This window comes from Lipotes vexillifer, unplaced genomic scaffold (genome assembly GCF_000442215.2).
Source record: "Lipotes vexillifer unplaced genomic scaffold, Lipotes_vexillifer_v1.1 scaffold394, whole genome shotgun sequence".
Classification (NCBI taxonomy): Eukaryota; Metazoa; Chordata; class Mammalia; order Artiodactyla; family Lipotidae; genus Lipotes; species Lipotes vexillifer.
In genome coordinates this window covers 824315-838199 of record NW_006791731.1, presented here as the reverse complement: position 1 = coordinate 838199, position 13885 = coordinate 824315, and the positions used below count along the sequence as shown (strand labels likewise).

General features: G+C 69.3%; 1 protein-coding gene across 1 annotated transcript in view; it reads right to left on the bottom strand.

The window, feature by feature from the left end:
* Positions 1-259: 259 nt before the first annotated feature.
* PLEC (plectin) overlaps positions 260-13885 on the bottom strand; it is a 35139-nt gene continuing 21513 nt past the window's right edge. The window contains exons 25-34 of the mRNA XM_007464609.1: positions 13820-13857; positions 13581-13738; positions 13291-13469; positions 12077-12215; positions 11619-11975; positions 11453-11536; positions 11185-11289; positions 10993-11091; positions 6581-9961; positions 260-6478 (exon numbers count right to left, since the gene is read on the bottom strand). Coding sequence (XP_007464671.1) covers positions 260-6478; positions 6581-9961; positions 10993-11091; positions 11185-11289; positions 11453-11536; positions 11619-11975; positions 12077-12215; positions 13291-13469; positions 13581-13738; positions 13820-13857 — 10759 coding nt within the window. The remainder of the gene's footprint in view (positions 6479-6580; positions 9962-10992; positions 11092-11184; positions 11290-11452; positions 11537-11618; positions 11976-12076; positions 12216-13290; positions 13470-13580; positions 13739-13819; positions 13858-13885) is intronic.

Genomic DNA, 13885 nt, shown 5'->3' with positions numbered 1-13885 from the left:
GCAGGTAAAGAGGAGCAGGGAGACCTGGGGTGGGGGTGGGGGGGTGGGGGGCGCGAGGTGGTCAGTGGGGCTGGACTGGCCCCGGCCCCCGAGAGACAGGCTGTCTGGACAACAGATACATGTTAACGTGTTAGTCTGTACTTTTTGGTTAAACTTTAGGCACCGCTTGGGAGGAAGACACCTTGAAACATTAAAGGCCCCAGCGCCTGGGCGGGGAGTCTGGCCACATGCAGAGCGGGAGGCGGGGTGCAGGAAGGGCTCAGGCTGCCGCTGACTCGGGGCCCCCCGCGGAGGGCGCGGGCCCCGAGGCGTAGCGGCGGCCGTAGCCCGAGGACGAGTAGGACGAGGAAGAGAAGGTCATGGAGAAGCCCGAGCCGGTGGCGTCGAAGCTGCCGCGACGGGACCCAGCCCGGGAGCCGGTGCGTGAGCTGGAGCGCGAGCCGGCCGCGGAGCCAGAGCCGCTGACGCTGTAGGGGCTGTAGTAGCCCTTGCTGGACTGGGCGGCGGCCTCCAGCAGCCGCAGGCCCGTGCCCTCCTCCACCATGCTGCGGTCCAGCGCGTCCTTGTAGGAGATCTTGAGCTTGGTCTTGGGGCAGGTGAGGTACTTGGAGTAGGCGCTAACGTCGCGCAGCTTCTGGGCGGTGCGGGCATCCACGGTGCCGCGCTGCAGGGCCTCGTCCAGGGCCACGCGGCCCGGCGCGTCGGGCTCGATCAGGCCGCCCGTCAGGTACTGCACCTCCAGGAAGCGCTGCCCCGCCTCGTAGTAGAGCCAGCCCTTCTTCAGGGCCTGGGCGGCCGACATCTTGGTCTTGGTGCGCGGGTCCTCGAAGCCGCAGAAGGCCTTCTGGGCCAGGTTGATGCGGTCCACCATGATCTTGTCCACCAGGCCCTTGTTGACGGCGTCGGTGACGGGGAAGCGCTCGCCGGTGCTGGGGTCGATGATGCCCCCGGTGCAGGCCTGCGCCTCCAGCAGACGCTGCCCGGTGATGTTGTCCACCAGGTTGCGGTGCATGGCCTCCGTGATAGACACCTTCTCCAGCGTCTCCGTGTCCAGGATGCCAGCCACGGGGCCCGTCTCCTCGGTGGGGTCGGACCAGGAGGCCAGCTGGGTCCTGGAGACAGCGGGGCTGATAGGGTAGGAAGAGGAGGACCCCACGGAGGACGAGCGTGAGCGGAAGCCGCCGGCGTTGCCTGACAGCATGTCGGCGAACTCGGCGATGGAGAGCGTGCCGGCGCGGTACTGGTCCAGCGCCGAGCGGTCGATGAGGCTCTTGGCGATGGCCTCGTCGATGTCGTACTGGCGGCCCGAGCGGCGGTCGATGATCATGGACTTGACCACGCCGTCCGACGAGGAGATGGTGATCTCCTCCCACTCGCACTCCTGCTCGGACAGCTCCAGGTAGGTCTGGTGGTCGATAAGGCCCTTGCGGTAGGCCTCGTACACCGACATCTCCTTGCCCGTCTCCGGGTCCACGATGACCACGCGCCGCTTGCGCACCGAGGACTTGGAGGACGTCTTCCGCTCCCTCCTCCTCTCCTTCAGCGGCAGGAGCCGCAGCCGCGTCCGGGGGTCGGTGACGCAGCGCTCCAGCAGCTGCAGGTAGGTGAGGTTCTCCTCAGTGTTGGGGTCGAAGAAGCCTTTGGTGTCGTCCGAGGGGTCGGTCAGGATCTCATTCATCTCCTCGTCAAAGAGGCCGCGCCGGTAGGCCACGTCCACGGGCAGGCGGTGGCTCTCCTCGGGGTCGATGATGCCGCCCGTGGCGATCTGCGCCTCCAGCAGGCGGACGCCGTGGTCCCTGAGGATCAGGCCCTTCTTCATGGCCTGGAAGAGGGAGATGAGCTCCCCGGAGGAGGGGTCCCTGTAGCCGGTGACGGCGCGCTCGGCCGACAGCAGCTTGTCCTTAAACTCGGGACCCACGATGCCCATGCGCACGGCCTCCTCCACGGTTAGCTTGAGCCCCTTGATGGGGTCGACGATGTAGCCGGTGGCCGCCTGCGCCTCCAGGAGCTCGAAGGCCGTGCCGGGGCGGATGATGCCCTTCTTCATGGCCTGGTACACCGACAGCCGCTCCTTGGTGGCGTCGACGAGGACGCCGGCGATGCTGCTGGTGCCCTCGAGGAATTTCTGCAGGCTCTCGGAGACCTCCTCGACGGAGGTCAGGCCCTCCTGCAGCCGCAGCGCCGTGGCCTCGTCCATGACCTGCGAGCGCACCAGCTCCTCCACCGTGACCTGCTTGCGCAGGCCGCGGAAGGTCAGCTTGCGGGCGTCCGCGAGCGGCAGGAGGAGCTGGCCGCTGGCCTCGTCGCGGCGGCACCGCCGGAGCAGCTGCGTGTAGCTGAGACGCTCGTCCGCGGAGGGGTCCACGTAGCTGCGCACCTCGCTGGGCGCTGACAGCCGGTCGTGCGTGTCCTTGTCGAGGTAGCCGCGCTGGTAGGCCACCTCCAGCGGGAGGCGGAAGCCTAGGCGCGGGTCGATGATGCCGCCCGTGGCCAGCTGAGCGTCCAGCAGCCGCAGGGCCTCCTCGGTGGGGATCAGACCCTTCTTCATGGCCTGGAAGAGCGAGGTGGTCTGCTCCGTGTAGGGGTCACGGTAGCCGGTCACGGCCCGCTCAGCCGACAGCAGCCGGTCGTGCAGCTCGGGGCCCACCAGGCCCTTCCGCACGGCCTCATCCACGGCCAGCCGCTCGCCCTTCACCGGGTCCAGCAGGAAGCCCGTGGCCGCCTGTGCCTCTAGCAGCTGGCGGGCCACCTCAGCACTCAGCTGCCCCTTCTTGAGGGCCTGGTAGATGGTCAGCGTCTGCCTGGAGCTGGGCCGGTAGATGCCGGCCACACAGCCCGTGCCATAGAGGTAGTGCCAGGCGGACTCGGCCTCCAGCACCTCGTGGAGGCTCCTGGCGCCCTCCCGGAGCAGGCCGTAGGACTCGCGGGAGATGACCCGGGCCTCGTACAGGCTCTCGGCGGTGACGCGGCGGCCTATGTGGTCGTAGGGAGCCAGGTTCTGTGAGCGGACTATCTCGGTCTTCTCGATGATCTCGATGATGATGATGATCATACGCTCCTTGGTCACGCGGCCGGCCTGGAAGTCGGCCATCAGCTGGGCCCGCTGCTCCTGGGGGATCAGGTCCGACTGCATCACCTCCCACAGGGACATGGTGGAGCCACTGTGGCTACCGCTCCCAGGGATGTTGATCTGCGTCTCCTCAAAGGCCCTGCGGGTCTCCTCCTCGGTGTACACCCGCGTGGTCTCCACCACCTCGGCCTTCTCCGCCCCTCTCAGCGGCAGGAGCCGCAGGCCCGTCTCGGGGTCCTCCACGCAGCGCTCCAGCAGCTGCACGTAGGTGAGGTTCTCGTGCGTGTTGGGGTCGAAGAAGCCCTTGGTGTCGTCGCTGGGGTCCTGCAGGACGCGGTTCATCTCCTCGTCGAGGTAGCCGCGCCGGTAGGCCACGTCCACGGGCAGGCGGTGGCTGTGCACGGGGTCGATGACGCCGCCCGTGGCGATCTGGGCCTCCAGCAGGCGGACGCCGTGCTCCCCGAGGACCAGGCCCTTCTTCATGGCCTGGAAGAGGGAGATGGTGCTGCCTGAGTAGGGATCCTTGTAGCCCGTCACGGCCTTCTCAGCCGACAGCAGCTTCTCGTGCAGCTCAGGGCCCACGACACCGGCCTTCACGGCCTCGTGCACATACAGACGCTGGTTCCGCACAGGGTCCACCAGAAAGCCAGTGGCTGCCTGGGCCTCAAGCAGGAGAGTGGCGGTGCTGGGCCTGAGCAGGCCGCGCCGCATGGCCTCGTAGATGGTCACCTTCTCCTTGGAGTCCTCCAGGTAGACGCCAGCAAGGCAGCCGCTTCCCTGGAGGAGTGTCCGCACCGAGTCCAGCTCCGAGAGGTCCTTGACCGACGTCTTGCCGTCCTTGAGCTGCTCGTACTGGGTGCTGTCGAGGACCCCGGCGGCCAGGAGCTCGCTGGCCGGCACAGGGGCTCGGAGGCCACTGAAAGAGAGCCTCTCCCGCCGCACGGTCTCCACCTCCTCCACGATGGTGACGAGGATCCTGATGACCTTCTCCACGGTGACCGTGCCCGTGCGGAACTGCCGCAGCAGCTCCCGTCGCTGCTCGGCCGTGAAGTATTCGGAGCTGATGAGCTCCCAGACGGTCACCGTCCTGCCCTGGAAGCTGCCCACGGGGACCTCGACGGTGGCCTTCTGGAAGGCCTCACGGGCCTGGAGCTCGGAGTAGAGCTCCTGCTGCCGGGCCCGGGCAGCCTCCTCCGAGAGCGGCAGCAGGCTCAGCCCCGTCAGCTGGTCGGGGCGGCACTGCTGCTGGAGGTGGCTGTAGGTGACTGGCTGCCACGTACGGGGTTCGTAGTAGGTCCTGGCGTTGTCCTCGGGTGCTGAAAGGGCGGTGCTGGTCTCCTCATCCAGGTAGCCCCGGGCACAGGCGACGTCCAGGGGCACACGGTGGCTCTTGCTGGGGTCCACGATGCCACCTGTGGACAGCTGGGCGTCCAGCAGACGCAGGCCCTGCTCCCTGGGGATGAGACCCTTCTTCAGGGCCTGAAACAGGGACACGCTCTGCCCCGAGTACGGGTCCTTGTAGCCCGTCACGGCCTTCTCGGCCGACAGCAGCTTCTCGTGCAGCTCGGGCCCCACGAGGCCGGCACGCACCGCCTCGTCCACGGTCAGCCGTGCGCTGGTGGTGGGGTCGATGATGTGCCCGGTGCCGGCCTGGGCCTCCAGCAGGGCCACGGCCGCCTCTGGCTGCAGCAAGTCTTTCCTCAGGGCCTCGTAGATGCTCAGCTTCTGCCCTGCCTCCTCTAGCCACACACCCGCGATGACGCCGGAGCCCCGCAGGGCCCGCCGCACGGCCTCCACCTCGGCTACCTCCTGCACGGAGCGCTCGCCCCGCTGCAACTGGCGGAAGAGCTCACGGTCAATGACCCTGCTCTCGAGCAGCTCCGCAGCAGGGACCAGGGCGCGCAGGCCCTCGAAGCACAGCTGGCCCTTCTGTTCGTGCTCCTGGACCACGGTGACGACGATCCTGATGACCTTCTCCACGGTGACCGTGCCCGTGCGGAACTGCCGCAGCAGCTCCCGTCGCTGCTCGGCCGTGAAGCACTCGGAGTTGATGAGCTCCCAGACGGTCACCGTCCTGCCCTGGAACTTGCCGAACGGCGCGGACACGGTGGCCTTCTCAAACACGTCCCGGGCCTCCGAGTCGGTGTAGACCAGCTCACCACCCTTGGCAGCCTGGTCTGTGAGCGGCAGGAGCCGCAGGCCCGTCTCGGGGTCCTCCACGCAGCGCTCCAGCAGCTGCACGTAGGTGAGGTTCTCGTGCGTGTTGGGGTCGAGGAAGCCCTTGGTGTCGTCGCTGGGGTCCTGCAGGACGCGGTTCATCTCCTCGTCGAGGTAGCCGCGCCGGTAGGCCACGTCCACGGGCAGGCGGTGGCTGTGCACGGGGTCGATGACGCCGCCCGTGGCGATCTGGGCCTCCAGCAGGCGGATGCCGTGCTCCCTGAGGACCAGGCCCTTCTTCATGGCCTGGAAGAGAGAGATCTGCTCCCCGGTGTAGGGGTCCTTGTAGCCGGTGACGGCGCGCTCGGCCGACAGCAGCTTGTGATGCAGCTCAGGGCCCACGACGCCCTCCTTCACGGCCTCGTTGACGGCCAGCCGCCTGTTCCGCACGGGGTCCAGTAGGAAGCCTGAGGCCGCCTGGGCCTCAAGCAGGATGAGGGCTGTGCCCGGGCTCAGCAGTTGTTTCCTCAGGGCCGCGTAGACGGTCAGCTTCTCGTCGCCAGGCTTCAGCAGCAACCCGGCGATGCCGCTGCGGCCTTGCAGGTAGTGGCGCACGTCCTCCCGCTGAGCGAGCTCGGCCACCGTGGCGCGGCCCTGCGCCAGCCGCTGGAGCTCCTCTGCGCTCAGGATGCCCGCCTCCTGCAGCCGCTGGGCCGGCACCTTCCGCCGCAGGCCGTCGAAGGCATGCTCGGGCTCTGCCACGGCGGCCGGGCCATCGGCCGCGTCCCGGCCGTTGGGCAGGGCTCTGGCGGCCGCGGCCTGAGAGGGGGCGACCTCGTCCGAGTGGGCCAGTGCAGCCCGGCGCGCCTCCTCCAGGTGCTGCAGCCGCTCACGCAGCCTCTGGTTCTCCTCCGCCAGCAGCTTCTCCTGCTGCTGCCGCTGCAGCTCCAGGCGCCGCAGCTCCTCTTGCTTGCGCCGCACCCCCTCCTCGGCCTCGCGCTGCCGCCGCCGGGCCTCCTCCATGCTGGCCGCCAGCTGCTCCTTCTCCTGCTGCAGCTGCTGCTGCCGCCTCTGCTGCTCCTCACGCAGCTGCTGCGCCTTGGCCACCTCGTCCTGGAAGAGCTGCTCCAGCTTGGCCTTCTCCTGCTCGATGAGCTGCTCCCGCTGCAGCAGACTGTCCTTCTCAGAGAGGAAGCTCTGCTGCAGGGCCTGGGTCTCCTGCAGCAGCTGCTCCTGCTGCACCACCTGCATCTGCGGAGGGGGAAGGGGGCGGTCAGGGACAGGCGGGCCCCCGGGGGCACCTGCCTGGGAGCAGACCCCGCCCCAGATCCCTGCCCACGCGCGGGGAGGTACCTCCTCAGACTTGAGCTGCAGCAGCTGCGCCTCCCGCTTGAGCTTGTCCTTCTCGCGCTCCAGCTCCGCGATGGCCTCGCGCAGGCGCTCGGCATCCTGGTCACTTTGCTGCCGCTGGGTCTCGAGCGTCTGCACCAGGGTCACCTTCTCCTGCGTGGCGAGCTCCGTGCGGTACAGCCTGTCGCCTATCTCCTCCGCCTGCTTCCGGAAGCGCTGGGCGTCCTCCTCCGCACGGGCCTGAGCCCGGCTCATCTCGGCCACGCGCAGCCTGAGCCGCTCCGCCTCGGCACTCATCTCCAGCTGCCGCTGCCGCTCCGTCTCCAGAGTCTTCTGGAAGCCCTGCGTCTCCTGTGCCAGCTGCTGCGCCATCTGCTCCTTGTCCTCCTGCAGCCGCCGGGCCTGCTCCTGGGCGAGCTCCTTCTGCTGCTGCAGCAGCTCTGCCTCCGCCTTGAGCCGCGTGGCCTCCTGCACCGCCTGCATCTTCTCCTTGAGCATCTTCTCCGCCAGCGCCCGTTGCTGAACCAGGTCTTCCTCCGCCAGCTGCCGCAGCCGCGCCGCCTCCTGGGCCGCCACGCTCAGCCGCGCGGCCTCCTCCGCCACCTGCTTCATCTTCTCCGCCTCCTCCCGCAGGAGGCGCTGCGTGTTGTCCTTGTCGCGCAGAACGAGCGCGCGGTTCTCCGCCTCGATGCGGGCCTTGAGCTTGCCCAGCTCCTCCATCTGCACGCGCAGCGAGAACAGCTCTTCCTCCACCTGGCCGCGCTGGCGGGCCGCCTCCGTCACCTCCGCCTTCAGTCGCTGCAGCTCCTCGTCCAGGATGCTCTTCTGGTGGTCGGTCTCCTCCAGCTGCAGCCGCAGAGCCGTCAGCTCCTGCTCGACCTGCGCCTTCTGCCGCAGCGCCTGCTCAGCGAACTGCTTGTGCTTCTCCATCTCGGCGTCGGCCGCCTGCTTCTGCCGCAGGGCCGCCTGCTCCGCCTGCGCCCGCCGCGCCGCCTCCTGCTCGGCGTCCTTGCGCAGCTTTTCCGCGGCAGCCTGCGCCTGCGCCTGCGCCTGCGCCTGCGCCTCCGCCTCGTGCTTCAGCCGCTCCGCCTCCTCCACCTGCCGCCGGGACTGCGCCGCCTCGTGCTCGGCCCGCTCCCGCGCCGCCTCCGCCTCCTCGGCCGCCCGCCGGGCCACCTCGGCCTCGCTGCGCAGACGCTCCAGCACGCTCTGCTCCTGCTGGAGCGTCTGCTGCAGCTCCTGCTCCTTCTGCCGCACCGCGAACGCGTGTGCCTTTTCCTCCGCCTGCAGCCGCTTCTGGGCGGCCTCCTGGGCCAGCTGCAGCTGCCGAGCCGACTCCTGCTCTGCTCGCTCGTGCAGGCGCTGCGCCTCCTCCACCTTGGCCTTGAGCCGCTCCACCTCCTCCAGCGCGGCCTTCCGTTGCCGCGCGGCCTCCTCCTCGGCCGCCAGGCTCTTCTGCACACGCTCCTCGGCCTCGCGGCGCCGCCGCTCCTCCTCTGCCGCCAGCTGCCGCTGCCGGGCGGCCTCCTGCTCCGCCTGCTCCTTGCTGCGCAGCGTGTCCTCGGCGTTGCCACGGATCCGCCCCAGCTCCAGCTCCAGCTCCGCCTTGCCGGCGGCCGCCTTCTCAAAGCTCCCCTTGAGCGCCAGGATCTCCTCCTCCACCTGCCGCCGCTGCCTCAGCGTGTCCTCCACCAGCCCCTTCTGCCGCTCCAGCTCCCTCTCCGACGCCTTGCGCAGCTGCGCCAGCCGCTCCTCGATGTCGGCCTTGTGCTGGGCCGCCTGCTCCTCCAGAAGCCGCCGCTGGAAGGCCTCGTCTTCTGCCAGCCGCCGCAGGCGCTCGTTCTCCGCCTCCTTCTCCTTGAGCGCGATCTCCGCCTCCGTCTTGAGCCGCGTGGCCTCGCTGATGGCGGCCAGCTTCTCGGCCAGCACCCGCTCTGCCTCCGCCCGCTGCCGCACCGCATCCTCCTCCGCCAGCTGCCGCTGCCGCTTGGCCTCCTCCGCCAGGGCGCGCAGACGGGCGGCCTCCTCTGCCAGCTCGCGGAACCGGCCGGCCTCGGCTTCCAGCCTCTGCTTGGACTTCTCGCTGGTGGAGCGTGACTCCTCCTCGGCCCGCGCCTTGCTGGCCAGCAGCACCTCCATCTCAGCCCGCACTTTGGCCAGCTCGGCCTCCAGCTCCTGGCGCTTCTGCGTGGCCGCGGCCGCCTCCTGCTGCAGCCGCGCCAGCTCCTCCTCCAGCAGCTGCCGCTGCTGCTCCCCCTGCTCCGTCTCGGCCCGCAGCCGGATCAGCTCCTGCTCCGCCGCCAGGCGCTGCTGCGCGGTGCCCTCCGCCAGCTGCCGCTGCTTCTCCAGCTCCCGCTCGGCCAGCTCGCGCTGCTGCACGGCCTGCTCCTCCGCCTTGCCGCGCCGCCGCGCCTCCCGCTCCGCGTCCTCCTTCTGCTTCTCCGCCTCGGCCTGTGCCAGGCTCTTCTGCTGCGCCACCTCCTCCGCCTGCAGCCGCAGCCGCAGCGCCTCGTTGGCCTTCAGCTGCCAGCGCTCCAGCTCCCGCTCAGCCTCCGCGCGGGCGCGCTCAGCCTCGGCCTGCTGCTGTGCCCGCCGCGTGGCCTCCTCCCGCAGCTGCACCACGGCCACGTGCTCTTCCTTGAGGGTGCGCTCCAGCCGCGCCGTCTTCTCGGCGAAGGAGGCGTGCTCGCTCTGCAGCTCTGCCTCGGCGCTGCGCTGCGCCGTCTCCAGGGCCACCTGCACTTGGCGTGCCCGCTCTGCCTCTGCCTGCCGCAGGCGCCGCTCCGCCTCCTCTGCCTGCAGCCGCAGCTCCTCCAGCGCCTGCAGGGCCCGCTGCTTCTCGCGAGCCGCCTCAGCCTCCGCCTGCACGCGCAGGGCCAGCTCGGCCTCCGCCTGCCGCTTGCGCTGGGTCTCGTCTTGTACCTGCCGCCGCAGGCGCTCCGCCTCCTCCTGGGCCTGCCGCTTCTGCGCCTCGGCCTCTTCCGCCCGCGCACGCAGGGCCTGCAGCTCGCCCTCCGCCCCGCCGCGCTGGCGCTCGGTGGCCTCCAGCTGGAGGCGCACCACGCGGATTTCCTCCTCGATCCATAGCCGGCTGCGCTCGGCCGCCTCCACCTGCCGGGCCTTGGCCTGGATCTCCGCCTCGGAGCTCTGCCGCAGGTGCTGCAGCTCCTCCTGGATGCTGCGCTTCTGCTGCTGCGCATCCACCGCCACCTCCTCCCGGCGCGCCACCTCCTCCTGCATGCGCCGCTGGAGCTCCCGGGCCTCACGCTCTGCCTGCGCCTTCGCCTGCGCGTGCGCCTCGGCCAGCTGCCGTTGCTTCTCCAGCGCGGCCTCCACCTCGGCCAGTCGCTCCCGCTCCTCTGCCCGCTGCTGCTCAGCCAGCCTCTGCGGCCGCAGCAGAGAGAGAAAACCAGAGAGAGGATTGAGCACGGAGCAGGTGCTCCCAGCACGCGACACGGTGCCACCACAGCTCACCCTGACAGCGCGGTGCAGGGGTTGGGAGGGGACAGAGGTCCCGACCCAGCCGAGGGAGGCTGCGTGCACCCACCCAGGGCACTTGGGGCAGCGAGCGCAGCCTGGCCCCACAGTGCTCACCAGCCCAGGGAAGGAGACCCAGGTGTTCTTCCCTCTTCCCGCAGACAGGTGATGAAGACACACAGACGGGGGGAGAGGGGGAGAGAGAGAAGAGAGAGAGAGAGAGAGAGAGAGAGAGAGAGAGAGAGAGAGAGAGCGAGAGCAAGAGAGCGAGCAAAGCAGGGGGCTCACAGGGCCTGGGAGCCGCGCCCGCCACACAGTCCTGCCTGAGCACCGCTGAATGCCCGGCGGCCTGGCTCTGGCCACGGGGCCCCTCTCCCTGACCCGGTGGCCAGCGTGGCCAGCATGGGACATCAGCGCATATCTGAGCCGGTTCGGAAGGGGGACCCGATAGCCTGCGGTTCTAAGCAAAGAAGCTGCAGGTAGGCCAGACGAGGGGGCGCCACCCAGGAGGCAGGAGCAACAAGGCGGGGCAGGTAACCTTCCTCACCCAAGCACCTCGGGCCACCCCTGCCCCGCCCCCATGGCCCAACAGCCCAAAGTTCTCGCAGCGCAAGTGGCCAAGCAAAGAGGCTGACGCAGAGTCCCGAGGAGGCACACACACGAGGGCTGGTGGGACGCCTGGTGGCGGCAAGCGCCAACACAGAAGAGAAAGAGAAGGTGCCAGCCACCACAGGGAGCGCAGTGCAGCATCGGGCCAAGGTGGGCTGGGCCGCAGGTGAGGCGAGCCTGGGGACAGGCCGTGCTGCGGGGAGCTGGCGGGGAGGGGGCGCTGGCAGCACCAGGCAGGAGGGAGTGGGGAGAGCTCAGGCAGGCTCCTAGGGGTCACATCTGGGGCAAGGTGGGCAGCAGGATGGCCTCCCCACCCCAGCGGGTCATACCTCCTCCTCCTCCATACGCCGCAGAGTCTCACCGATGAACTTGATGTACTGGCTTGTGAGCGTGCTCAGCTCACTGTAGCGGGTACGCAGATCCACGTACTGGGGGGGCGGGAGGGAGGAGGCACCCAGAGTCAGCCCCGCCCCTGCTGACTCAGGCTCAGCCCACCCACCAGCCCTGTCCCTCGGCCTCACCTCCTGGATGACGCTCTCGGACCCCGACTGGACCTTGGGCTTCTTGGCTGGTGAGGCCACCGGCTCCAGCTGTGCCTTGTACGTGACCAGCTGAAGCTCATAGTCCTGTGGGGACACGCTGGTTGGCCACCAGCTCTGTCCTCCCCACCCTGCCCCTGAACCTGCCCACAGGCTTTGCCCAGCACGGCCTGGCCTGGGGGGTCCCCCTGAGGTCCCAGGCCCACCACCTGCACGTCTCCCCTGGGACACGAGGCTGCAAAGGCCTCACCTTGATGGCGTTGATGTACTGCTTTGCGAACCTCTGGCACTCCTCCACCTTCTCCCCGTGGCGCTCGATGTCTTCTAGCAGCGCCTGGGGGAGCAGGGCGGTCAGCAGCCAGAGGGCGCACCACGCCCCCGCCCCGCTCCCACCCGCCTGGCCGGGGCCCACCTACCTTCTCCTGCCGCAGCTGCTCTCGCACGGCCTGGCTGTTGGCCAGTGGCACGGCCTGGATCTGCTCCTGCCTCTGCTTGGCGTCCTGCAGCCAGGCGCCCAGCGGGTCCGCGCTCTCGCGGTAGTAACGCAGCTGGCGGCCCAGCTGCTCGAGCTCGCGCTGCCGCATGTCGGTCTGGGCCAGCACGGCCTGCCAGCGCTCCAGCAGCAGGGTGACCCGCTCACGCCAGCGCTCCACCTCCACGTCCCGCTCGCCGTGTCGCTGTTGCAGCCGCTCGCCCACCTCCTGCGCCCCCCGCAGCTCATCCCGCAGGGCATCGAACACAGGCTGCTGCGCCTCCGCCTGGGCCCGAAGCTTCTGTTGGGTCAGAGAAGAGGGTGCCGTTTCAGCCCGAGGCCCCCGCCACTGGCCCCGGCGTCTCTGGGCCCTCACGGCAGGGCGCGGGCCTGTGGCGGTACCTTCAGCGCAGCCTTGGTGGCCTCGAGCTCTGGGAGGGTGGCGGGCACGGCGTGGGCCTCCTTGAGCTGCTCCTCGTGGGCCCTGAGCACCTCCTCGGCCCCCTGCGTGCTGCGGATCACCAGGCTGATGGTCTTGAGCCTGCGGGAGAGCAGGGCTCAGAGCGGGGCTGGGGTGGGCTGGAGGAAGCAGCCAGGCCACCACGGTGGAAGCCCAGACCTGGTGGAAGCCCAGACCCGGTGGCCTACTGACCCCTGTGGTCATGGGCTCCAGGGAGAAGAGAGGTGTAGGCAGAAGGTGGTCGGGGACCTCGGACACGGGGATACTCTAGCTCTAGCCTGAGTCCTGGAGGAAGGTTGTGCTGGCCAAGGGAGCCCCCGTCAGCCTTCCAGCCCCCAGACTGGGTGAGGGGGACACCATGTGCCTGACGGGGACGCCCCTCACAGACAGCACGTGGGGTGCATGCAGGAAGGCTGGGTAAGAGACAGAAACGAAGACCAGGGCCTTGGAGGACAGATCACGTCGGGACTGAGTGGAGCAGTGGAGAGTTTATCACTGAGCTTCCGCAAGCGATCTTTGAGCCGTGTGAGTGTGCACCCTGAAATGAGCTGTGAGGGAAAACGAGGTACCCGTCTGGGGGCGGGGGGGCAAGGAGGAGGCAGGGGCCCTGGTGAAGACTCCGCGTTCCCCGGGAGGCACTGGGGCGGAAAGGCCTGTGGGAGAGGGGATCGGGACCCTCTCAGCACCGTGGCCCTCTGCTGTCTCATCCACTGCCCACCCTGCCTACTCTCCGCAGGGCCTCATCCCCACCTTCCGCCAAGAAGCCCCTCCCCCAAGGTTGCCAGTGCCCCCGGATGCCCGGTCCTGACCTACCCCGCGATGCGCCCCGGCCCCTCACCTCTGCCCACACACCTTCCACATCAGTGACCCTCCCCTACCACCCTCCGGCGGGTGGGGGTGGCTCTAAGTCCTCCTCCAACAGCCCCATAACCCCTCTCACCCCACATCCAGTCATCAGGAAGCCCTACCTCCAAGGCACACCAGGACTGAGCCCCTCCGGCCACCTCTGCGACCCCCACCCTGGTCCACACCGGCCATCCCTTGGCCAGACCCCGCAGCGGACCCCACCTCGTTGGCACCGTTGCCCTGCCAGTCCACACACTCCCCAAGACACCCCTTCGGTCACAGCCCCCCCGCCGCCGTCAGGTGCACTCACTTCTCCAGGTAAATGGCGGACAGGCTGCGGACCTGCTCCAACTTGCCCAGAGTCAGCTCCAGCTCTGAACGTAGAGTGGGGGCAGCAGGTGACGGCTCGGGCAGGGCCAGGACCTTCTCGGCCTCGGCAGAGAGCCGGGCAACTCCCTTGCCCAGCCCCTCCACCTCAGCCTGTGCTTTCTACGAGAGACAGAGCAGGAGGCGAGCTGAGCCCGCACGCCCCACACATGGCACGCGTGCAAGGCCGGGGTGGGGTGCAGCAGGGGGTGTGGGGGGGTGGACGGGGCCTGCCTGCTGCTCGGTGATGCGCTGGGCGCACTCTCGCGCAGGCTCTTTGTCCAGCGGCAGCCGTAGGCGGTGCACAGTGCGCGTCTCGCAGGCCTCCAGCTGCAGCCGGATGTCCTTGAGCTCTGAGATGCAGCGCTGACAGCGGGACGACTCTTGCTCACCTGCGGACACATCCAGCTCACAGGCTGCCCCGGCCACGCCCTCCGCCGCCCCCCACCCCTGCCCCGGCGGCACCCGCCTACCCTGCTCCAGGCTCTGCAGCAGCTGCTGGTAGTCGCGGGCGGGGCAGGCGCGCCCCCCCCCTGCCC